The sequence below is a fragment of the Arvicanthis niloticus genome, chromosome 19 (genome assembly GCF_011762505.2).
Source record: "Arvicanthis niloticus isolate mArvNil1 chromosome 19, mArvNil1.pat.X, whole genome shotgun sequence".
In the NCBI taxonomy this organism is placed as follows: domain Eukaryota; kingdom Metazoa; phylum Chordata; class Mammalia; order Rodentia; family Muridae; genus Arvicanthis; species Arvicanthis niloticus.
The window spans coordinates 6,621,012-6,647,380 of record NC_047676.1 but is presented as its reverse complement, the minus strand read 5'-3'; the positions used below and the strand labels follow the sequence as shown (position 1 = coordinate 6,647,380).

Sequence of the window (26,369 nt, the reverse complement as noted above, 5' to 3'; positions counted from 1 at the left end):
CCGTGGGCACCAAGCATGCAGGACACCAATACCTATAGAATAATAAGGTAAGGCTGAAAACAAAGGAAATCAACCTTACAATAGAGTAGGAAACGCACAAAGGATAAAGCCAAAGCAAAGATTCGATAACCAGACAAGGTTGGGAAGAAAGGGAGACTAACAAACATAAATGCTTGCCAAGGGCCAGAAGAGTGTGAAGAAAGATTAAAGGATATTGAACGTCTTTAAGATGGCTCAGCAGAGAAAGGTACTTAGTACCCAGCCTCATTACCAGAGGTAGATCGTTGGTACTCACATGGTAAAAGGAAAGAATGGACTCTCTCACGTTGTGCTCAGAAAGGCATAGGTGCAGCATGACAAATGTAGCCTCATATAAACACATGCAATACATAAATACCTCCAATTAAGAACACTGGAGAAACTGTAAAGAATTTATAAAAGAGAAGAAGCCAGGATGGTGGCACACGCCTGTAATGTCAGTTGTTGAAAGATATCAGTGAGAGGATGAGGTATTCAAGACCGGCTTAGGGCATAGGTACTTCAAGGCTAGTCTATGCTATATCAAGACACCTCTCAAAAAAAGTACAAGAAAGAAAAGAGGAAAACATTAAGAAATGTGATACTTAACCCTACATTATTTTGAAGAAAGTAATGGAAACAATTTTAAAACTTCATCAAAGTGCAGTGGATAACATAAGTTCATGAGTTTAGCTCTTTGTGTTGGTTATATTTTTTGTCACCTTGAAACACACATTGGCCATCTGGAAAGAGGAAATATTGAGAAAATGCTTCCATTATGTTGGCCTACAGATGGAGGCATTTTCTTGATTAATAGTTGATGAGAGATGGGACCGTCGACTGTTGGAGATGCTGCCACTGGGCAAGGGGTCTTGGGTTTTATAGTTTGAAATAAAGGGCAGGCTGAGGGAGACATGGAGATCAATCCAGTCGGCAGAGTGTCTCCACGGCCTCTGCTTCAGTTCCTGCCTGTGGTTCCTGCCTTTAGTTATTAGACTTACAGATTTTTAGATTTGCTTTGGTCTGACTGTAAACTGACCCCTGCTTCTCCTCCCTTGGAATAAGAGATAGCTTGATTTTCACTTTGCAAGAAGTATCAGTTGAGAGACTTTAAAAAAAAAGAGATGTTGGATATTTAAGAGATGAAACTTAAAGTGGAATTTTTAAAGACCATGGGGCTTTTATGAGTTGAACTGTAGTTTATATTGTGAGATATTAGCATCGAGTCTTGAGGGTAAACAGAAAAGGAAAATGTTCTGCTTGAATAGGGATGTGCTTTTGTGTCAAGGTGACAAGGAGTCAACTATGCTGGTCATCTTTTTGTCAATTTGACAAAAACAAGGGTCATATAAGAAGAGAACCTCAATCATGAAAATATTCCCATCACTTTGGCCTCTAGGTAGGTCTCTGGGACATTTTCCCTGAATGATGACTGACATGTAATGGATCCAGCATGCTGTAGGTGGCGCCATAACCCAGAAGGTGGACTTGGATGTATAAAAAAGCAACCTGAACAAGCATGAGGAGCAAGCCAGCAAGCAGCAGTACTCACGGTCTCTGCTTCAGTTCCTGCCTTGAGTCCCTTCTCTGACTCCTCTTCTATGATAGACTGTACGCTGTAACATGGAATCAACCCCTTTCCCACAGAGTCGCTTCTGTTGTGGTGATTTTTTTTTTTTTTTTCCAGCTATGGAAAACAAACTAGGCCACTATTTAAGTGGGGCTTGCAGTAGAGCCACATCTCCTCACACAAAGGGAGCTTCTGTAAAATGCCCTCTCAGCAGGAACAACCAGCAGGGAAGCTGAAGGACAATAGGTCACAACTGAAGGGTAAAAAGAAGAGTAGGAAGAAGCACCTGACAGCCTGCAGCTTTTCTGGCAGCTGTTCCCCAAAAGCTCTGGAGAGGAGAGAGAGGAGGCCACAGAACAAGGATTTTCTCCCAGAGCCAGTAGGGGGAGATCTATTAAAAAACAAAACAAAACAAAACAAAACAAAACAAAACAAACAAACAAAAAACACCTTCTGGTATACAGACAGCCTATATTTTGTAAGGAATCATAATACTGCAAAATGTTTTGTGTCAAACTAGCAGAGGGCAGCAGTGATGAGGAGGTGGCCAGTGGATCTCCTAATCTCAAGTAGAGTGAAGAAAGCCGATTAACTGGGAAGCCGGTGATTTCTTAGGAAAAAGATAATTAGGCTCCATTGAAAGTATCTTTATAGCTAACTGAACCATTCCAAGCTCTAAAACAGAAAGTGAAAAAGCACAGCCTCTGCTCTTTTGTATCTATGAGAGCCGGCCACCAGCCAGGGAATACTCAGCTTGAGGTATGAGAGCGAGCAGGAAGCAGGTTGGAGATGGAAGACTTTTCTGGACCCCAATAGCAGAGACAACTGCTGAGAGGACTAAGTACGAGATGCTCTGCACAGACCACCGCTGTTGTGTATGGGCAGGTGTTTGCTGTTCAGCCCAGGATGCTTACATGTGAAGGGCAGAACACATCAGGATGTCATTTCCGTGGACTTTTAGCCAATACAATTAAAGGCAAGTAGTTCAGGGGCACCTGAAATTGGCAAAAGTTATTTTCTATGTGGAAGAGATACAAACAAGTTCTAGGTTGGAGTGGGAGAAACTGTGGTTCATTAAAAGACTGCTGCAAATTGAAGCTAATTCTGTAATTGGGAGGCAAAATGGAGTGCCCTCCCTGTTAATGAAGGCTGTGGCTGGATGGATACCTAGACCAGCTGAATGGACAGAGCAGAGCTTATCAGATGTCCTCCATAGATGTCTCTGTGAGAGAAGCCAGACAGACCTAACTATGAAGAGATTGTGAGAAATACAAAGCTGCAAAGACAGGGACAAATTCCTGATCAGCCTTCAGCCAGCAATGAGCCTACATTTCAAACCCGGAATAACTGTCATTTACAAAACAAACTACTTAAAAAAAAATATACCAGGAACATCATGAAGTGGCCAATTCACCAGTCTGTCAGGCTCTTGTTCAACATAAATCAGACAGGAAGCAATCATTATCATCTGTTGTAAGTCAATACACTGTGCAGCACTTTGACTAAGAGAATATCACTGGAACGCTGAGGGAGACATGAGAAATCATAGGAAATATTGATATACAACGTTTCAAAATCAATGTCATATGCTCCATTCTGCAAGCTAGATGTCTAAATGTAAATGTGAATTTTAAATAGTCATTATATAGTTACTATTCTCACTGAAATATTAGGCGCAGTTTCTCCTGTAAATAGCTGGGCTATCATCCATCTGACTTTTAAAATATAGCACCTTTATAAGGAGACCAAGTGAATACAGTTTTTGAAAAAGTCTGCCATACAATTTGATACATAGTTTTCAACTTAAACTACACCACTGCACTTGAAACAACAATGGGTGGCCTCATTGACAGAAATATTTACAACCTCAAAGGAGCAAGATGAAAATGTATCTTCCTATAGTCATTGCTTGTACATTCTTACTTTTGTTCAAATTTGTTAAAAACATCTTCTATATATTCTCCATGACCTCTGACATAAGTCACACAGACTATCAGGAACTGAATGCCAACACCCAACACACCTTCCCTTCAAATTTTTCCTACAATGACATGTCTAACACAACAAGCTGTAAAATAATACCACCTACAGTTGGTGGCACTGAAAACTGGTGCAGCCACTCCAGAAATCACTGTGAAGAACCCTAGAAAGCTAAAAATAAAGTCATCACATGATCCAGCTTCTTGGCATATGATCAAAGGACTTGATGGCATCTTCCAGAGATCCAGGTTCAGTCTGTTCACTGCTGCTCTATTCAAAATCTCTAGGGAATGAAAGCAACTATGTGTTCTTCAATTAACATGGCAGCTCATTGTTACCCATTAAAAATAAATTTTAAAGCCAGGCCTGGTGCAGCTACCTCTAATCCGAGGTAGGCTGATCACATTCAAAGGCCTGACTAGGTTACAGTAAGTTCAAAGCTGGCCTGAGCAATTTAGGGGAAATGGTAATGAAGGAGAAACAAAAACAAGAAATAAAGATGGAAAGGTAACCAATGTTTCATTTCAATAATCGATGTAATAAAAAAAAAAATCCAACCCCAAAACAAACTACACAACCTTCATCTCACCTATTATGTTACTGGGCAAACCACAGATGAGTCAGAGTCCACAGCTACAAAAACAATTTCAGTGTGAACGTTCTGAAGGTGATGGAGCAGACGACTGTTCAGCACACGTGTACAAGGCTAAAAGTCCTGCTTTCTGGGCTGGGCATTATGGAACATACCTTAAATCCCAACAAAGGCAGTCAAAAGGACCAATGTGAGTTTGAGAACAGAACTTCCATCCATTTAGCCTTTAAGCTACTGAAAAATTTTTATTTTTATGACCACTGAACCATATTTCACCCTTCCATGCCTGGTTTTCAGAATGGAGGCTAAATGTTCACTACAAGGAACTGTGCTTCTGTGCTCTTTTCTCAGGAGAGTCACATGACTCCGTGGTAGGGGTTTGCTGGTTTTGAGATGGAGTGCTGAGTGTATTGACTCTTGATCCAGCATTAGAGTGTACTTCACCTTAAGGCTAAATCTGCATTGCTTAGTGTCTTGACTCTTCTCTAATTCTGAAATTGTGCCCGAGTGACAGTATCCCCAAAGTCCAGGGTACTCTTCCTTGAATTTCCCTCAGTTCCCAAAACTCAGGACACAGGATGACTCCCTGAATAAGAAGAAATCAGAACTAAGTTCTTGCAAAACAAAATGAGCTACTCGGAATAAAGAAACTATCATGGCTGCAAGGACTAACGTGTACTTACTGTCTTACTTAATGTCTCTTACTGTCTTCTCTTCGTCCATTCGCTGTAACTTTCATACTCATGATACTGCAACTCCTGAGTTTGTAATCCTTGGGATTACACAAACTATCAGAAATAAATGTTTATACATGGAAGAGAGACACTGGTTTCTAGGCAGAGACAGTAGAAGGATGGCACTGGTCATTGCCAGAAGCCACTCATGTCCTGGTCTTCTTAAAAACCTCCTTTCAATAACTGATCACGACTTGAGTTCATATTAGGTGACAGAACTGGAGTCTTTATATTGTAATGGACACAGGAAGATTAATAATACAGACTGTGATAAAGAGGAAGTGCTAATACTAGACTGCAAGTTAGAATCCAGCACAATGGCTACAGTTTTAACAAAGACAGTAAAAATATAGTTAGGAAATGTGTATTGGGTCAGTATTACTGCACAGCAATGTAGAAGTTACAACCTGCTCAATAGATAGATTCACCTGTCATCCTTTCCACCATCACAAGGATACACTTCCTGATATGACCAGCATCAGTACCACAGTCTGCAAGCAGGCATTATTCCTTGCACTAATGCTTGTGCTATTGTTAATACTGTTCTTAGTCTTTTGAGAATTTCTTTTTTTTTTTCCCCCACGAGATGCGGGAAGGAACGGGCGGGATTCGAATGCACGCACAAGAGAGACCCGCGCCCTCTGCAGGCGGGCGCCTTAAGGGCTGAGCCTCCAGCAGTTCGCTTGAGAATTTCATACAATGTACTTTTCTCTTTCAAATTATTTTTATTTTTTGCAATAAAAAGTGAAGATATAGCTACATTATTTGCCTCCCCCTCAAATTCATGGTCTCTTTACTAATGTTACATATATGTACGTGAATGAATATGGAAGTGCAACCTGCTGAGTCCATTCAGGGCTACTTGTATACTTACGATCCATCACTTGGTTTTAGATAACCAATTAGCAGACACCTCTCTGAGGAAGATTAATTCTCTCTCTTATAGCACTCATTACTTGCTTCTAGTTCTCTCTCAGTGAAGTTTCTCTCTCCCATTTTAGCATGTCCATTGCTGTTAGCATTGTTCAGGTCTTTTTAAGGCAGTCATATTGTCTCAGTGCCACGGGTATTGTTACCCTGTCATTTCTAGGACAGTCTAACAGCATACTTCCTGTCTCCCCACCCAATACTAAGCCTGAGACAGCCAGGTTGTGTTGTAAATGTATGTTTTTGTCTGTGTGTGTGCGCGTGTGTGTACATGTGTGTATGTGCATACATGTGTTGACCTTTTGCATCTCTCCAGGAAATGTCTGTCACACAACCTAATTGGTGCCTGAAAAGGGACACAACAAAACCCAATAATTTGGGGAGAAAAGCGTGCATGGTACTGGCTACAGGAAGCAAGACATGTAACTAAGGCTGACCAGGTTGAGGGGGAGCATTCAAGAACAAAATTTAATACAGCCAGACTTTCCCATGTTGACAGTGGCTGAATGGTTCTTGCTACAGTAAGTGAGAAATGCAAGAAAGGATGAACAATCAGGATTAGATGTTCCTACAGGAAGAATCCCAGAATGGCGATCTTTGCCTATGTGTTGTGGGTAGCACGCCTACTTGATAAGGGTGGTCCACCATTTGGATATGGAGATACCTTGAAAAAAGTTAAAGGTCTAGAGAGAATTTCTGCAGCCTCTGATGATAAAACCAAGGGCTGAGATTGCTGGCAAGCAGCTACAGAGGTTGCCTGCCTTGGTAGTGTGTAATAAGAAATGGACCCAAGAGTGCCATTCATTTCTTTGTGTAAAGGAAGAATTGCAAGAAGAAAGGAAGTTAAGAATAACATTCTCCACCTTAGTCTCTGATCTGATAAGTAAACTAGAGAAAAGAGAGGTAAGAGAGGTGCTTTGGCTTGCCCTTTCTTACAGCTTGGCAGGCAAAAGAAAAACATGGTAAAATTCATAGTGGGCTCCCCTCAGGAGAACATGGTAAAAGTGACAGATGGCACTCCTCAAGTCCTGCCTTTGATAAAAACAAAACAAAACAAAACAAAACAAAACAAAGCAAAATCTGTGATCTCATATGCAGACAGAGGTGTAGCAATGGCCAATGAAAGGAAGTAGCACAATCAGGAAATACTCAGCACTTGAACTGGAATTAGCAAAGATTTTTAAACTAGAATTGAAAGAGCCTGCTACAGCCTGGCCAGTGAGACCGTGGGACATCTGTGGAGATGGGATCAGCCTACCTGCTGTGGAGGTAAAAAACAAAGCAATGCAGCCACTCATCTCTCCTGAAAGCAGAGGCTTCATAAGCTAATATGAAATCCTCCCCAATGAACTGGCTTCCCAGAGCCATTTGAAACTCCTGGTTACCTTTATCTGAGGTGCCGGAGGACCATAGAGAGTGACGGACATCACTGAGGGACCGAGGAATAACAAAGGCTGTGTTTGAACCCTAGTTCATTGCGAACATACATAGAACTATGTTCTTAAGGAACTTAATGTAAGAGGTTGATTCTTCAGGGACTTGAAGACTCGTATGCAGCTTTAGTGGTTTTGCTGAGCCCTTTGGTTGGGTAAGATCATAAAGTAGGACGGCTTTGACAGAATGAATTGATTTAGGCAAATATGTAAACAATGTCCATAAAGTAAGAGAGCCACATAAAATACAATAAAATGTAGAGGAAGAAAATATTTCTAGTTACTCAAAGATATAGCAAAATTTGTTTTGAGTCAGATTTCTGGACCTCTAAATCCATGTGTAAGAAACTCCAAAGATAAATGCTCAAAATATCTGCTGGACTTAAAAAGATATTTATAGAAAATTACAAAGAACAAATGAAGAATAAGCATTCTAATAGGGGCACAAGGAACTGTCTCTAAAATGAACCAAATTACAAGCCACAGCCAAGCATTTAGGAAACAGAAAAAAAATAATCCTGTACATCCTACCACAGCATATTACACTACAGTAGAAATAGAAAGACTAACCTCACAAAGTGGACAACTAATTGATGACTAAAAAGATATATCTTTAAATGTTCAGTGAATAAATCCAAGGGGAAGGCAGTCCTATAAAGAAAGGTTACATTAAAATTCTTAACTGAAATATCAGAAAGATCTCAAATAAATAATGGAATGATACACCTCAAAGTTGAAGGAAAGAAGCCAAATCAAAATATAGAAATTGACATAAAGTATAAATAATATATGTTAAAAATAATAAAAACTAGGACTAAAATTCATGAAGTAGAGATGTGATAAAAAAGTATACATAGCTGAGAAAATACTGGGTTATTTCATAACATAGACAAGATTCACCAAATCCTAGCAAAATAACCAGAGATAGACAGAAGAAAGGGTTATAGTGGAGGAGGGGGAAAAACAGACAGGGAAAAAAAGGAAGGAAAAAAGGAAGGAGGAAAGGGAGAGGCTAAGAAATAAATAGGAAACAATTTAGAAATGTTAGAAGAAATAAATACAGTTCTAAATATTTATAACTGAGTAAACATAAAGCCAGAAGACATAAATATCCTAACAAGTCCTATAACAATAAGGAGCCTGAAGCAGTAACTAAAAGTCTGAACATAAAATAAAGTACAAGACCAGGTAGAGTTACTGCAAAATTCTACCAAGCTTTCAAGATCTAATGACACTATTCAAATTCTTCAACAAAATAGAAGTAGAAGGAAACTACCAAACCAATTCTAAGGAGCCAGTATAAAGATAATAAAAAGATTAAACACACACACACACACACACACACACACACACACACACACACACACACACACACACACCACACCACTATCGATGATGTTTAGATAACTCTTCAAACAAACAAAAACCCAAACAAACCTAGTAACTTCTGAAATATATTTCCAGTTATTATACATTACAACTAATTGGATTTTATCTCCTAAGGTTGGCTCAACATATGCAAATAGATATATAATGCAGCACATTAATAGATATAAAACAGGAATCCATAGATATAAAACAGGAATCCATTAGCATTTCAATGGATGCAGAAAAGGTACCTCAGGAGCTGCACAGCACATGGAGGAAGAAACTAGAAATTGATGGGACATCTTTCACCAAAATAAAGTTAGTAGATAACAAACTGATAGCCAACCCCTAGTAAGTAGAGAACAATTTTGTTACTTAATGAAAACATATCCTGTAAAATCTGAGAGAGACAAGGGTTACCTATCTTGATTCTCATTGAATACTGTGCTCTAATCATTAACTACAGAATTAAGACAATAGAGATTGAGCAAAAGTACAAAAATCTAATCTGAAGTTAAACTATCCCTATATTTCGATGACATGATTCTTTATTTAAAAGACCTCTAATATACCATCAAGAGCTTGTGAATCTGACACTTTTAATAAAATAGCAGTTTATAAAATCAACATGCAAAAGTCATTAGCTTTTATATACACCAATAACACACATTCTAAGAAAAAAATCAGGAAAAAAATGCCATTCATAATGAGAGAATGAGAAAGAGGAGGCGGGGAGGAGGAGAAGGTGGAGGAGGAGGAGGAAAAGGAGAAAGAAGAGACTACATACAGGGGCAACACTAACCAATGTGGTGAAAGATTTCTATTTGTTTTAGAGATGTTCTCACTCTGTAGCCCCGGCAAGCCTAGAACTCCTATTAGCAAAATGTTTAAATACTAAAAGCATTTTCCAAAGGAAGACATTAGATGAGAGAAAGATGCTACATTTCATGGACTGGCAGAGCTCACACTGTGAAAACTGCAATACTGATAAAAGACATCTACACAGTCAATGCAATCCAGGGCAAACTTTCAGTGACATTCATCACAGAACCAGAAAAAAAAGAAAGTCACCTGGGAACACAAAAGACCACAGACAATACAATTTATACCAGACTTCAAACTATGTAACAGAGCCATAATGAAAAGAGCTGCAAGGTACAAAACAAAACAAAGCAAAACACAAAAAAAGACCATAAAACCATATAGACCAACGTTATATAAAGTAAAATGCAGACCTGAACCAATATGGCAACAAACTACATGGTGAAAACCATGTAGGGGAACAGATGGCATTTTCAACAATTAGAGGGGGCATAGCTAGATATGCATGGGTAAGAGGATAAGATTAGATCATTGTCTTTCATCCTATAGAAAAATCAATTTGAACTGTATAAGGGACAATAACTTAATATCAAAAATGCAAAAAGGTGCCAGGCACTGCTGGTACATGCCTTTAGTCCCAGCATTTGGGATGCAGAAGCAGACAGACCTCTGAGTTTGACTCCAGCCTGGTCTACAGAGTGAGTTCTAGGACAGCCAGGACTACACAAAGAAACCCTGTCTTTAAAGACAAAACAAACAAAAAATGCAAAAGTGTTATAAACACTAACATTACATTTGCACCAACATGAATATAGCACACATGGCCTTAAAATTTTGCAGAAAAAGAATACCACAGTAATTAAGTCACTGTATTTGTGATGTGTGTGTGTGTGTGTGTGTGTGTAAAGAAAAGTAGTTTTGGAAAGGAACGAGTTTAGACCAGGACAAAAGGGAGGATGGACAATATAAGAAGTAGGAACAAAAGACCATGGTAGATACCATTAAATAACAAATGTTTACTTTTCTTTGGCTTGCAGCCTTATTTTCCCTCTCACTATGATAAAATACCCTTACACACGCAATGTAGTAGAAACAGTTTAATACTGTTCCTGGAAGAAGGGCAATGTTTTTATTAGTTACTTTTCTGTTGTGATTAAACACCATGACCAGGCAACTTAACAGAGGCATGACTTTACTTCAGTTTGCGGTATAGAAGGGATCACAGTCCACGGAGAAGGGAGGACATGGCAACAAGCTGCACGGTGGCTGAGGCAGGAAGCTGAGAGTTCACATCCTCAGTGGTAGACAGGAGGCAGAGAGAGCAAACTGGATGTAGAGGGAGGTTTTTATTCACAAAGTTCACCTCTAGTGACCTACTTCTAAATCTCTCCAAACAGAGCCACCAACTCGGGGAACAAATTCAAATGCTTAAGACTACAGGGTACATTTCTCGTTCAAATCACGACACTGTGAATCATGGTAGGGAATTTAGGGCAGCAGGAGCTGAAGCAGCAGTTCATATTGCCTGGACAGTCAGAAAACAGAGGAAGATAGAGGAACGCTTGTTCTCTGTTCACTTTCTCCTTGTATATAATCCAGGATCCTTGCCCAACAGACATGGTTTGGTTCCTCCCATAATCAACAATTCTGAGCATAGTTAACCTAAAACAAAAAAACAACACCCATCCCAAACTTTGCCAAGACTGAGCAGAATCAGGGGTGAATAGGTTAAAAAGGACTTCCCAAATTCTTCATACTTGGAAAGTTTCTCTCCAGGATAAATACTCTGGTAGCACACAATACCTTGTCACATATGTCACACTAAGGGATTCTCGTGAGAATGAGCCCTTTGCTGGTTCTTAAAGTTTGAAGTGCGGTAAAACATTTGGCCACATTCCTCACATCTGTAAAGTTTTTCTACAGTAGGAAGTACCTTGTATATAATAAAGGCTTAACAATTAATAAAAGTATGGTTTCTCTTCAGTATAAATTTTTGTGGTGTTATTTAAAGTCTGAAGTACAGTAAAGAGTTTTGACATTCTTTACCTTTGTGGGGTTTCCTCCAATGTGAATTTACTGGTGTTTAGTAAGTCTTCAGCAAGTATAAAAAACCTCACCACATTCTTCCCATTTAAAAGGTTTCTCTCCAGTATGAAGTAATTTGTGCAGAGTAAGATATGAATGAGTAGAAAACCCCTTGCCACATTCTTCACACTTGTAGGGTTTCTCTCCGGTATGAATTCTCTGGTGTTTAGAACGTCCTGAGCGAGTACAGAACACCTTCCCACACACGTCACACTTGTAGGGATTTTGAGAATGAATTCTTTGATGTTCCTTAAGGAGTGAAGGGTAGCTATATGACTTCCCACATTCCTCACATTTGTAGGGCTTCTCTCCAGAATGCCCAAGTCTGTGCCTCATGAGGTAAGAGTGGGTGGAAAAGGCTTTCCCGCACTCCTCACAGTTGTAGAGCTTCACTTCCGCATGAATTCTCTGGTGCTTGGAAAGTTCTGAGCGAGTTCTAAACATGCTGCCACACACGTCGCAACTGTAAGGTTTCACTCCGGAATGAATTCTTTGATGTTCTTTAAGGATGGAAGGATAACAGAAGGTTTTGCCACACTCTTCACATTTGTACGGTTTCTCTCTAGAGTGGCCTAACTTGTGCCGGATGAGGTAAGAATGAGTGGAAAAGGCCTTCCCGCACTCCTCACAGCTGTACATCTTCACTTCAGCATGAATCCTCTGGTGCTTCGAAAGGTCTGAGCTGGTTCTAAACATGCTGCCGCACACGTCACACTTGTACGGTTTCACTCCGGAATGAATGATCTGATGTCCCTTCAGGTTTGAACGATAGTAGAATGTTTTCCCACACTCTTCACACTGGTAGGGTTTCTCTCCAGTATGAATTCTTTGGTGTTGGTGAAAGTACGTTGACCTACGGAATGCTTTGCCACATTCTTCACAACGGTATGGTTTCTCTCCAGAATGAATTCTTTGATGTTGCTTTAGGGTTGAGGGATAGGAAAAGGCTTTGCCACATTCTTCACACCGATAAGGATTTTCTGCAGAATGAATTCTTTGATGTTGCTTAAGGAATGACGGTAAATAGAAGGCCTTGCCACATTCCTCACACTTGCAGAGATTCTCTGCAGAATGAGTTCTTTGATGTTGCTTCAGTAATGAAGGGAAATAAAAGGCTTTTGCACACTCCTCACACTTGTAGGGTTTGTCTCCAGAGTGGATTTTCTTGTGAATATAAAGTGCTGAGCGAGTACTGAAGGCCTTGCCACACTCCTCACACTTGTAGGGTTTCTCTCCGGTATGGATTCTCTGGTGTATAGAAAGTGCTGAGTGAGCACTAAAGACCTTACCACACTCTTCACATTTGTAGGGTTTTCCCACAGGATGAATTCTCTGGTGTTGAATAAGAAGTGAGTTCCAATCAAAGGCCTTGTCAAATTCTTGACATTTATACGGCTTTCCCCCTGGGGAGTAAAAGTTGAGATATGAATGAAATCCAAGCAACATTCTTTGTTTATAATGATTATCTTTAATATGAAGAGTCACTCATATTTTTATAGATAAATGGGAAGCTACAACATATTTCCATACTTATATTAACTGTAGTGAAATTCAGAAAATCTTGTAGATAGAAATAACATAAACTTCTACTGAAAGGTGAAGACAAGGTAGAATATAGAAGCATTGAAGCCATATCCAAAGTTAAATGGCTAAGAAATCAATAATACCATCAATAACAATGGAAACTCTCACACTAACAGAAGTAAGCCCACTAGACAAACTGTTTGATCAGGCACAAACAAAAAGAAAAATGTATCTAAATCGGGTACTTTTGTGTTGCTGTGGTAAAATACCATGACCAAGGTAATTTACAGAAGAAAGACTTAAGTTAGGCTTATGGTTCCAAAACACCGTGAGTCCATCATGGAGGGCTGAATGAAAGCTAACAGCAGGAATGACAGCTAGAGAGGAAGCTGAGGCTCACTGTGTGAATGCAAACCATGAAGCAGAGAAACAAATTAACAGTGCAGGCAGGATCTGAACTCTTGAAAGCCTGATCCCAGTTATGTGCTGCCTGCAGCAAGGCCGCACCACCAAGTGGGAACAAAGTAATCAAATACAAGGACCCATGGGGAGACATCCTTATTCAACTACAGTAGCCAAACCCGGATATCTGGATGTTAATTGTATTTGCCTTCAATTAAATGGATGTAGAAATACAGTTTTTATATTAAGAATAGAGTTTTAGTTTTGAAGGTTTGAAGAGATTTGCTTCATAACTAGTTTATAACCATTTATAACAATGTAAAACAATAAATTTCAAGAGTTGAAGACAGTATTTCATGTTACATTTTCAGAACAAGGAACTAGACTAGAAAATACAGACTTATGAAAAACTTTCAAGTTCATGTATAAAAGACAGGGTTTTTCTAAAGGCAACATTTCTGTCAGTGAGTTTATCACAGAGCCAGCCTATTTATAAGAATGTTCATTCACGAGAGATAAACAATTAAATAACAAAATATGTAAGACATGAAAATAGGAGACTCACATTTGCTCATAAAGGACGCAGAGTCCTGATGTTCGGAACTAAAGCTCATACATATTTTTTTTAAATCCTACACTGTCCTGAAGTGTTCAGTATAGGACACTGCACTCACAGAAACATGTAGGTTGCATGTGTGGAAATCATTTCAGGCAGCTTAGAGTACAAAACAGTAATGCAATACATAGAACTGCAAAATAAAAAAGAGATTCGTGAATCCACAAAATTCTCAAGACCTACTCTGGTGATCTATTAAAAAAAATATGCTTCTGGGGCTGGAGAGATGGCTCAGCGGTTAAGAGCACTGACTGCTCTTCCAAAGGCCCTGAGTTCAATTCCCAGCAACCACATGGTGGCTCACAACCATCTGTAATGGGATCCAATGCCCTCTTCTGGTGCGTCTGAAGACAGCTACAGTGAGCTCATATAAATAAAATAAGTCTTAAAAAAAAAATGCTTTTGGATGTGTAGTTTTGGTTTAGGATGTTTTCCCACAAAAGGAATGCATTTTAAATTGTCACTGAGTATGTTGTAGAAAGAAGTGATTAGAATAGAGCACAGTCATTCATGGCTTGATGAGAAATGTGTAATTGTACAAGGAAGTACATGACATGGAAGAAATTCACGATTAAAGTTACTGCACTTATAGAGCTTTAGAAATGTGTGGGAATTTCCAGAAGTGTAGGAAACAGTAAGTCAGTTACAGTGTAGACTCAGCAGAATGAAGAACGCTCTCGACTCAGGGTAAACACAAGCAGAACTCTCTGGAAGGGACAAACCAAGCTTAGAGACTGAAATCACCATAGAGATCTGGCAGGTGTCCTTCTGTGACAGCAGAGGACATAAAAGGGAATCCTCACTTATGACTTCAACCAGAACATGTTGTCTCCATGCTCAGGAGAAAGCCTGGCTTTCTGTCGGATCTCTAATCTCCCACTCTTGTCATCTGACCCCTTAATTCCTACACACCTGGGTGCATGGTGGCTGCCGCTGGTCTCTTCACATCTGAAAGCTCTTGTCTTTGTTCCAGAAATGTGACCAGGTATGGCTTACAGGATGCAAGACCTGTGTGTGGGAAAAGGGAACAATCCTATTTTATTATTAGTCTTCTAAGAAAAGATGAAGAACTGTAGAAAACTAGTTCATCAAATGTTTCCCGAAAAGCACATGTAGAATATGTAGGTGGAATCTATAATCCGAAGAGCCTTAGCTTCATTACACAGTAACCATGGAAGCTGAAGGATGAGATATCATCTTTACCATGGGTGCCCCATGCCTCATGCTGCTGGGTTTATAGAATTACAAGCAAGATGAAGAATGCGTATTTCAAAACAAAACAAAACAAAACCCCAAACCCCATATTAAAAACACAAGAAGAAATACAATAAAATATTTCTTAGAGTATCAGCAAAAGCAGGTATACAAAAGTCACTGCCACATGGCACAAATCCCTACGAGATGTTCTACAAAGGAAGGAAATTCCATGTTGGTGGTGTAATGCAAGTTCACTTATGGAAGTGAGCCTCACCCAGGAACACAAGGTTGCTGTAATTCTCCAACATCACGTCCCTGTACAGATTCCACTGAGCAAGGTCCAGACATTCCCACTCCTCGGCAGAGAAATCAATGGCCACATCCCTGAATGACAGCATTTCCTGGAAGAAGAATAAAGGAACATTATGCATATCGCTTAAAATCATCATAACAACAATATAAACAGCAGGATCACGTGCTGGGAACACGATCCAGGTTTTGTACAGGATAAGAGGAGAGCTAGATTACTTCTGACGCAGGTGAATAACACTCCTGAGATACTTCTGACGTGCTCTAGGATCTCAGCCTTGATCCATCTCCATGGAAAGAGAATGGAGAGATCCTATTATCTCTCCTATTTGACTTTTTAAAAAGACAAAAAGGCAATAAATGCATCCACAGGGACATATGCATTTGTCTTATGTTCATTTTACACACACACATACATACATCCTTCACAGGAGAAAGTTACGATGAGACAGAAGGTACCAACATTTAATATGCACAATCATGAATGTGAAATGCAATGAAAACGTAGATTCTGATGTATCAGCTCTGGCAGAGGTCTAGATTTCTGAACTTGTACAGAGTTCAGTAGTGATGCTAATGCCAGTGAACCAACAAACATGACATGGAGCCACCAAGAGGTAGAACAGTAGAGGAAGAAGTCACAGACAAAATGGAATAACCAGTATTTTAACAAATCACAAATCAGTATGTGTAGTAGTAACACTTGGAGATTTAAAATACACTAGACAACCTTCTAACGTTTTCCACCTCTATTGAGGTGTGGTCTGCTGCTATGTATTGTAATGCCAGGTGCAGGCCTCTAAGCCCCAGTTGCTCCAGAGATGAGAAAGTACAAACGTGGACCCAAGTGGCGCTATGTGACCTTGCCCCCAAGTTCTTTCTGATTGGTGAATAACGGATGTTGCCAGCTAACAGGTGGGCAGAAGAGACAGGCAGGGTTTGGGGTTCCCGGGCTTGGGGTCTGTGAGGAAAACTATGAGGGGAGAGAGAAGGTGAATAGAGGAGAAGGTATCATGGGGTAAGAATCTTAAAATAATGGCCATGTGGTTTGGCTAATTGGAGTGACAAGAAGCCCAGACAAAACATGGTAAATTATATAATGTGATTATTGTCTGGGAAATAGACAAAATAGCACACCTGCCCAGCTCTTGTGCTGATTAAGGCGTATTACAAATATAAAGATTGTGTGTGTCTTTTATTCTGGAACTAAATAGTCAAAGGTGGGGTAAAAAACCCAGATTGAGATTACATTTTTCTACAGCACACCCCCCTTTTCCTTTTTCTGTATGTTTCCGTTTTCCAGGAAGCTATCTGTGCATCTGCTACAATCCTACAGCAGGCTTGGAGCTCATGATACCTGCTCCTTGGTAACCAAAGAGGTCAAGAATTATAATTTGTGATGTGACTTGCTATTTTCTCTTATTTCAACATTTTCTACACACTTGAGTGTTGTTTTTCTTCTTATCACACAGAATTCTCAAAATGATCTGTGGCAGCAATGATAACAAGTTGTTTTTCTATGATTAAATATGAAAAATATGAGAAATGTACATTTTAATAGATATTGTGTAATTATTGTTACAGGTGTACTTTGCAGTCTTCATGCCAGTCTCATATGTTCATGTAGTCAAACTCCTTCCCACCCCCCACCCTCCACCCTCCACCCTCCACCCTCCACCCCTGCTTACAATGTCCAAAATCGTGTTTTCCAAGCACCTGGAATAATACACTGCATTGGGGTCACCTAAGCCACCATTCTGGGTCACCGTTCCATTAGCTTCCTCTTCCTGTCTAACTTCACTAGAGCACATTCATCAGTGTCTCCTCAGGCTTCTCTTTCAACTAACACTGAGCCACAGTAAGTGTGTCATACAGCGGGGCTGGAGAGATGGCTCAGAGGTTAAGAGCACTGACTGCTCTTCCAGACGTCCTGAGTTTAATTCCCAGCAACCACATGGTGGCTCACAGCCATCTGTGATAAGATCTGATGCCTTCTTCTGGTGTGTCCGAAGACAGCTACAGTGTATTCATATACAATAAATAAAATAAATCTTTAAAAAGAAAAGTCATACAGTAACCACTTTTTTTTTTTCTTTTTTCTTTTTTTGGTTTTTCGAGACAGGGTTTCTCCCTGTAGCCCTGGCTGTCCTGGAACTCACTCTGTAGACCAGGCTGGGCTCGAACTCAGAAATCCACCTGCCTCTGCCTCCCAAGTGCTGGGATTAAAGGCGTGAGCCACCACCGCCCGGCACCACTTTTTGTTTTGAGTCCACGTGTTTTGCAATACTATAATTCAGAGTATTGAACTGCGACCCTGGAAAGGGATACGACGGACTATGTGTCATACTTCCATGAGAAACATAGACTGTAAATTTATTTGGACTATTACTTCTAGTATCAATGTCAGATGCCTCATTTTATATGACAGATGTCTAAATATGTTTATATATAATGATTAAAATATTCAGTACACTGCTAATGCATGTTCCTAATGAAATATTAAGTGCAGTCCATCATGTCAACAACTCAAACTCTTATCCATATGACTTATATGTACATAAATCCTATGTACAAAAATTTTATGTACCTAAAAGAGAACAATTAAATACAGTCTTTGAAAGACTGCTAGAGACACAATGTGTCAACTCACAATACACCACTGCATTAGAAAACAACTATAGAAGGACTCATTCATTGACAGAAATATTTACAACAGAAACGGACACAATGATGAGAACCCGTACTTCTCATTCTTATTCCTTGTATATACTCTGACCTCCTATTTATATCTTTCTCAAGACTCAAATTTCTTTTTCTATTGCTTCTCTCCCTGGCCTCTGACATATATCAGAGCGACTGCCAGTAACTGAATGTCATCACTCAGCACAACTTCCCTTCAGCATTTTCCAAGAATGGTATGTCTAACACAAGGTAAAAAAACCAAAAACCAAAAAAAAAAAAAAAAAAAAAAAAAAAAAAAAAACCCAAAACCAAAACAAACAAAAAAAAAACAACATTAAGTCCTTCCCTCAGATGGACACTCAATAAAATAAAGAGTCTGTAAAGAAAAGGGTCAGGAATGGACACCATGAAATACTAGACTCCTCCCCAAGAAGGAAGAAGAAATCTCAATTTAGCAGTTTGGTTTCATGGCTGGATAGGACACACCACCTGCGAAGGGCAGAGGAGGATGAGGTTGTCATGATCCACATGTGGACCTGGAGTTCTGTTCAGGTGTAAAGAAGCATTCCACACCAGCTGAAGCTGTGGTGTGAGGACTAGGAGGGGAATGTACATCATGGGGGCTGCATCAGTTAAGGATTAAAGAGGGAAATGGTGAATGATTCAAGTTCCCAGATTAAATGTGTAAGAAGCACAAATGGGAAAAATTCAGGGAAAACCGGAAGACATCAAGAGGTCCTCACAAAAACTAATACAAATGAATAATCAAAGAAAATGAACATTCCCTGCAAATGTGGAGGAATATTCAAGCAAGACAAAGAGTAAACTCCTTCCTCACACAGTAACTGCAAACAATTAGCTAATCACCAAAATTTAATGCCTTTACCAAAAGCATGTTAGTGGGAAAATTTAAAAGTATCCATCAAATACAGTCAATAGACCTTCTCAAATATACGTTTTAAATGTCAGCCGGTGTCAATTAGATGGATTTCTGTCAGGCTGGTGCTAAGCCAAGTGACAGGAGCCATCAGAAGTAGTTAGTATATCTATGAACTGTTTTTTTTAATCTTTAATATTTTTACATAGACTTGTACTTAGCTTAAGTTCGTCTTGAATATATGGAAGATGACCTATGAATATATGGATGACGTCCTAATCCCCAGCTTCACTTCACAATGCAGAAATGACAAGAATGACCCAGAACAGGCTTCAGTTTTGTTTTGTTTTGAATCACAGGTGTGTTTAAAGTATGCCTATCAGAAGGCTCTGTATGTTACAGGAGAGCATGCCTCTGCTTCATGCCTACTTCTTAGGAAAACCACCTTTGGTGCACAAGGTAGTGTACTCTTCCCACGTTAAATAATGGAAAACACAATGCTTTTCTTGTAGGCCAGTGACACTAACTAGGAAGTGTCTGTATTTTACTTAACAGTTATGTAGCCCAGAGAACTATTCATACTGAAGGTGGCTTAAGCCCATGCTCTTTATGAACAATAGGCTTTAATGCCACACAAACACTTGATTTGACTTGAAGTGTTGTGAACTACGAACCCACACAAGAGACAGGCGAGGAGTCTACTGTGTACAAATCAAGGGACCCTAACTGAGCAAAAGCTCTTAAATTCACCTTTCAGTCTTTCTGACACTGTATAAATATGTTTATAAGAGAATAAACTGGCAAATGTTTCCAGAAGACTGTTCGGGAAGCATCAGGGAACCTGGATGTCACCTTCAGGGACAGTGACATGGTAGCTGTCAAAGATTAGATGCTGCAGTGTGACCATAGATAGAAGAAAAGCTCACGATTAAAGAACAATGTAAAGACTTGGGTACGTAGGGTCACTTCTCCTCCCTAGGGACATTCAAGTCCTTTCCCTGAAGTCACTAATAATCTCCAGGCCACCTCTCCCCTTCCATCAACCCTCTACTTGTTTCTGAAAAGGAGTCCAAGCTTCTGACATCACACAATCTCTGACCTAAGTGGATAAGGCATTTTCTAGTATGTTATACTCTGCACTGTAGGATCAATAATTGATTGAATGACGCGAGGCGCACACCTTCTCCTTTCGAACATTATACTGTCTCTACATGTGAGTGTTAAATCTGAGGATTCAGATCACGGAGGAGGCCACGAAATATTCTCATTCAAAACAACAGACCAAAAAAAATCTAATAGTTTATCCCAAAGAAAACGAGACTAACATCCCATACACCAACCTCCCTAGCAGAACGCTGTCCCTGGAAACTAGGAGCAACTATCAACCCAGCCAAGAGTGTTAGGCCGGTCATAAAGTACAGGACGTGCCAGATCTCCACTTGACCTAGAAGTCCTGAGAAATCTGACCACAGCCAAATGAGAGTGAGGCTGGTAGTACCAACAGGCTTCCCCAGACAAGCTGGAATGGGGGCTCCTATTAACACCTCTGGCGCAAGCAGTGAGCCGGCCCACCCTGCGGAGGGCAATACTGAACCTCCCACCGTTCCACATTTCTGGGCTATGGAGCCAGTTCTCCCACCCCAGAAACGTATACAGTCGCGTCCTAACAAAAGCTTTCACTCACAGCGCCACCCCCACACTGCTCTCCCCACCCAGATTTGCATCCAGGCTCAGTGGCCCAGCTTAGGTCAGGAGCACAGCATCTCTAACTCGGCTTCTCCCAGCCTCTGGTCCGCCTCAGCTCTGCTCCCTCCCAGCCGGACCACGCCCCTGCACATTCCCTCAGGCTGCACTGCTCCCTGGACCAACCTCCATGTCAGAGATCCGACCGAGAGCGAGGAGCAGGACACAGCACCGCTAACTTAGGGGAAGACAAACGTCTGCAGACGGGATGCGGAAGTGCGGTTCGCGGAGCGGCTGCTTGTGACGTCACAGAGGGCACGACTACATTTCCCAGAATGCTGTGCTTCCCACTACTGTCCGCGGAGGAAGGTGGAGAGAAACAAGAGAAGTCAGCACCGGGACAGACGCCCACAGTCAGGCTGCTTTAAAAGTCTCGGTTGAAGACAGGACGTGCTTGAACATGAGCTGAGGCTTTGATAGGAGAGTTTATTAGTTATATCTGGTCGAACTGCCGTTTAAAAACTCGTCTACTAATTATAAAACCTTGGAACCCGCACGGAAAGTTGACATTCACTTCATTGCACTTTAAAATAACGAAGCAAGAGGTTAAAGTGGGCGTGAGCGCTATTACTTAAAGATGTTTGTTGACATCAACGTTGGTGTTCCAGCCTTTCGTCCAGTTTAAAACGAAAGGATTGCAAATCCAAGGCGGCGTAGGCAGTTTACAGAGGCCTTGTCTCAAAATACAAAGTACAAAACTAGCATAGGGAGCTAGCTTGGGAATAAAGTATGAGCCTAGAATGAAGCCTTAATGCCCAATTCGTAAATAAATACTCCATTTTTCCATCTGTGCTGACAAGCCTTGTGAGCCAAACATATATTAGACTCTACAGCTGAAAAAAACAAAAAACAAAAAAAAAACAAAACAAAACAAAAAAAACAAACAAAAAAAAACCGCTTTCCTGTGAACATTGGAATCCATACAGTAAAGGAGGTAGGTAGGTAGGTCAGAGACATAGACGTTTAAAAAAAAATCACTGAAGGAAGTTACAAGTACTAACCTCAGAATCCATCGGTGGATCCTTCATCTTTCATTCATTAACCTGAATAAGAAATTTAATTTTATGAGAACTGTACCAGAACGACACCCACTTCTCTCTGGTTCACTACAAACTCAGAGAAGTATGCAGCAGGTGGTCTCTGAGCCTGTGAGTGTCTCCTCTGCTTCTCTCCCAAGGAGGGCACAGTTCTTAGTATCACAGCATTGTACAGATTCCTGGCCCATCATCCACTGTAGAATTTCTCTCTGCATTAGGCATGGGGTATCTGGTTAATTTTCTTCTATCTTCTCTGACCCTGAAATTGCTCCTGTGTGGCAGAATTTTGAAAATAAGGAATCAGAAATATAATCAAGGGATATTAGGTTTGCTTATTGGAAGAAGCACCATAGGGTAATGAGATCTCTCCTTTTGTCTAAGGAATTCCTGTACTTTTTAGGCCTTAGAGTAAAAACTTCACATGAGGGACAGTATTTCACAAGGAAGCTAATTTTGAGTGGAAACATAGGATCTTACACTGTATGGTTTAGGCCTGCCTGCCTGCCTGCCTGCCTGCCTGCCTGCCTGCCTTTCCTTCCTTCCTTCCTTCCTTCCTTCCTTCCTTCCTTCCTTCCTTCCTTCCTTCCTTCCTCCCTTCCTTCTTTCCTTTTTCCCTCCCTCCCTTCCTTCCTTTCTTTCCTTCCTCCCATTCTTTCTTTTTTATTTTAATTTTTGTTTTTCTAAGGCAAGGGGTTTCTGCATAGCCATGGCTGTCCTGGAACTTGCTCTGCAGACCAGGCTGGCATCAAACTCAGAGTTCTCCCTGATTCTGCTTCCCAAGTGCTGGGATTAAAGGTATGTGCTACCACTACCCATGGTGTTTTTTATCACCGTGCAGAACTCAAGTTCTTTTCTCCTACTTTTTTCTCCTTGCAATGATTAAGCATATGTTCTTTAAAAGAGGGATAATTAGTGTAGTCCATAGGCCCCATTTTAATAAAAAGATAAAGTCAGGAAACTGTATATGTGTCATTTTTATTTTGTCCTAACTTGATAAATTAGTATGGTTTCTAAGAAATGACAGAGATAGAAACCTAAACTATCAGCCCAAGGGGCACTGCCTCTGAGAATCATCATTATACATGCAGGAGACATTTTCACTTGTAATAATGGTTATTTTGGAACATAATTGGAATTTATAACCTCCATGACAAAAATGAAATTTTATATAGGAGATTCTGCAGTACAAAAATACTCAATTAAAAGAAAATATAGTCACTATGTGTGAAATAACTATCCAAAGCTATAACCTTTCTTTTGAGACAAAGTGGGTACCAGTCTCCCTGTGTAAGTCAGCATGGCATCTTGTCATCTTGCTCTTCCTGCTGCTACAGCCTGACTTCTTGTTGCTTTGCTAAGGTGTGTGAAAAGCCATTAGGAATGAATTTTATCTAACAGTCTGAGGATAATGCTCATTATTTAAGGAAATGCCTGAAAGGATGAGTGTGAAGTAGCATTTCACCCAAAGCAAGGAAGCAGAGTAATAAACACTACTGCTCACTCAAGCTGCTTTTTGGTGGTGGTGGTGATGGTTGGTCTACTATCCAGTCCATGGGATGATGTCCATATGTAGAACAGGTTATTGTTACTCAACTCAGTCTAGAAACTTCTTCATAGACAGGTCCTGAGGTTGTGGTCCAACGTTACTCTGAACTCCATATAATTGACTCTTCAGATGAACCATTACAGCCTCAACTTTTGTCAAAATTGACACCCAAATACCTCACTTTAAACAATAACCTCCTACCTTGGTGCCTCTGGTTTCATTTTTATTTCTTTCTATGAAAGGCAATTAGTTTATTTCCAAATGTCTCCATAGACCCTGTCAAATGTCCAAAGTCTCTTGACTTTAAAATTCAAACATTTGCTTATCCCACAGTGTTTACCAGATTAATACTTCAATATACAACGGGACCGTGATAATGTGCCTGTTGTCCATAGCCAGGTAGCAAGGCAGCAGAGACTAAGTAAGACAGAAACCCAGTAGGACAAACACACATCCTACAGCTTCACATGCGTATCATCTGAGGTTTCTGACAGAATAATCTGGACTCCAAAGGACCTGGCCCATACTAACTTTCCTGCTGCCGTTTGCAGCACAGATGGTCTCTCTCTTTGGCTAGCTCCTCTCCTTACATGCAGATTATCTCAGTGGACAGCCTCTGGTTCTGCTATGTCCAACATGATGGGGTTCTAATTCAAATCAGTTGTCACTTTCACTGTTGAATGAAGTGACTACATGGGGAACAATTTGGGAGGAACATTGAACTTCACATAAATTGCCTGGTCAAGCATCTTGATCGAATACTTGTCAAAAGCTCACTGGCTCTCTTGAGGTTGCATCTTAAGTGCCTATGTGGACAATGCTGCCATCCATCTTTAGATGTTGCCTGATCCCTAGACCAAAGTTGCAGTTTTGTCTAGTGACCCCAGAAAAATGGTTTTAAATGAGGAACTCCTTAAATGCGATTTTCCTACTAGACTTTCTTCTTTCAGATAAATTCACACTTTTGAAGGAATAGAGTCTTTTATGGATGTGGTCTAGGCTTAGGGCACCTTTCCTGTTGCCTCAGTATGGAGAATTAGTTTTCCCCATCTGGAGTCATTCTTTTCAATAATTACCTAGAATTTCAAATGGCTTTTTTTTTTTTTTTGTAATTTGAACATCATGAATCAAAGGTAATGGCAAGACACCTACTGACCTTAGGTAAGAACTCAGGAGAGCTGCATCTCTGCAGCACTGACTTGTAGGCAGCTCCACAGGTGAGGGAGACTCCTCTCCTACAATCTTTACTGTATGTATAATCTGGGTAGGGCCAGACACGTGGATTTTGTAAATATCTCATAATTCAAGATGCCTGTGGGCACCTGTTCATTTCCTGAGTCTTAATGAGCCTCCTTTCATGAATGATACTTTGATTTCAAAAGGAAGTACCACACAAGCACTCAAATTCATCTTGCCCACTGTTGGACATTGGTTCTAATTCTTTGAATCTGCATGTCCAGATGCTGAGGGTCCTTGTCTCCAACTGGTTTTTGATATATCAAAGATATCAATGGCCAATGGCTGGGCACAGGGTGGGACACTTAGAGTTATGTGGTTAGGATGCAGAGAGGAACAGGGCAGAATAACCATGACCCCAGGGAGGCAGAAGGAACAAATTTAGAGCTGCAGAGGGGAGATCGCCCGAAATGTGGGCGTAAAGAAAAAGTGGTCCCTGGAAGGGCTGCCCAGAAGCATTTTGGACAGCAAAGACCAATGGGTAATGAAGGTAATGGGGCAGCAAAGTTAAAAGTAGATTTAGAAGGTGTTGAGCCAGAAGTACCAGAGGGCAGGGCATGCTAGCTGCGGGAGCTTAGAAGTACCCAGCCACTGAGCTCCTAAGGCATGTTAAAAATAAGCTAACGGGTGTGTGTATGTTTCATCCACGGACCCAAAAATAGCTCCTGGGTGGGTTCGCACATGCAATGTGCCAGGAACACAAAGCGGTGAAGGAAAACTCCCTGCAACAGCCCAGCACATTCTTATACTTTTCTTCCTAGCTTTTTGCTGCTTCTCGCTGTTGAAGTTTGAGGGAAATGAGAGCCATGTGACGGTATGACTACTATGACTTCTGTATTGAAATTTCTCTGCCAACGTAGTCAGTCTAGCACCTTTGAGTTCAGCCTCACTTAGTTTTCAAAACTTTGGCAGAATGATGGCAGATTCCTTACCTGAATATAATACCAATGAGCGTTACTGAAATTTCAGATAGATCCTTTTTTTCCTTCTGAAACCCCTTTAGTCAGGTTGCCGATGCCCATCTTTTTCAAGGCAGTCCCATCTTTCAAACCTCCAGATGAATGGATTAGTAACTTATGCTTTCTGAGCTCTATAGAGTGTCAATACCAGTGATTCAAATCCTGAAAACCAGTTCAAGGTCTGCTCATGGCCTAACAATGCCATGTCTTTTAGGTATCAACTTCCCTCAGATTTTGCTTTTCTTGTTTCTGCGCTAAAGTATGTTACTAAAGTAAATTTAGGAAAAGTATATTTATGTTGGAGCACAACTTGAGGGCACAGCCTACCAGTATGAAGAAAGATGCAGATAGATGGCAAGACCAGAAAATGGGGCTGGAGAGATGGCTCAGCGGTTAAGAGCACTGACTGCTCTTCCAGAGGAACTGAGTTCAATTCCCAGCAATCACATGGTGGCTCACAACCATCTGTAATGGGATCCCATGCCCTCTTTTGGTGTGTCTGAAGACAGTGACAGTGTACTCATACACATAAAATAAATAAATAAATCTAAAAAAAAGAAAAAAGAAATAAAGAAAAAGAAAATGATCTTCACATGACTGCAATGGACAGGAATGTGCAGGATTCTACAAAATTCAATCCAAAATGTGCCCAGTGATCAAATTCACTTGAGTACTAAATGTTCACTTTCTGTTCCAAGGTTTGGGTGTATCT

At 40.4% G+C, this 26,369-nt stretch overlaps 1 protein-coding gene across 3 annotated transcripts in view; it reads right to left on the bottom strand.

Moving 5' to 3' along the window:
• LOC117723832 (uncharacterized) overlaps positions 1-21,126 on the bottom strand; it is a 28,566-nt gene extending 7,440 nt beyond the window's left edge. For 2 of the 3 annotated variants that reach the window (XM_034523389.2, XM_076916360.1), the window contains exons 1-4: positions 21,006-21,126; positions 15,543-15,669; positions 14,984-15,079; positions 11,491-12,932 (exon numbers count right to left, since the gene is read on the bottom strand). In XM_034523389.2, the coding sequence (XP_034379280.1) occupies positions 11,539-12,932; positions 14,984-15,079; positions 15,543-15,669; positions 21,006-21,011 (1,623 nt within the window). In that variant the 5' untranslated portion in view covers positions 21,012-21,126 and the 3' untranslated portion in view covers positions 11,491-11,538. Of the gene's footprint in view, positions 1-1,316; positions 12,933-14,983; positions 15,080-15,542; positions 15,670-21,005 lie in introns of those variants that run through there. The other variant, XM_034523388.2, reaches the window with a different exon arrangement.
• Between the last annotated feature and the right edge of the window lie 5,243 nt (positions 21,127-26,369).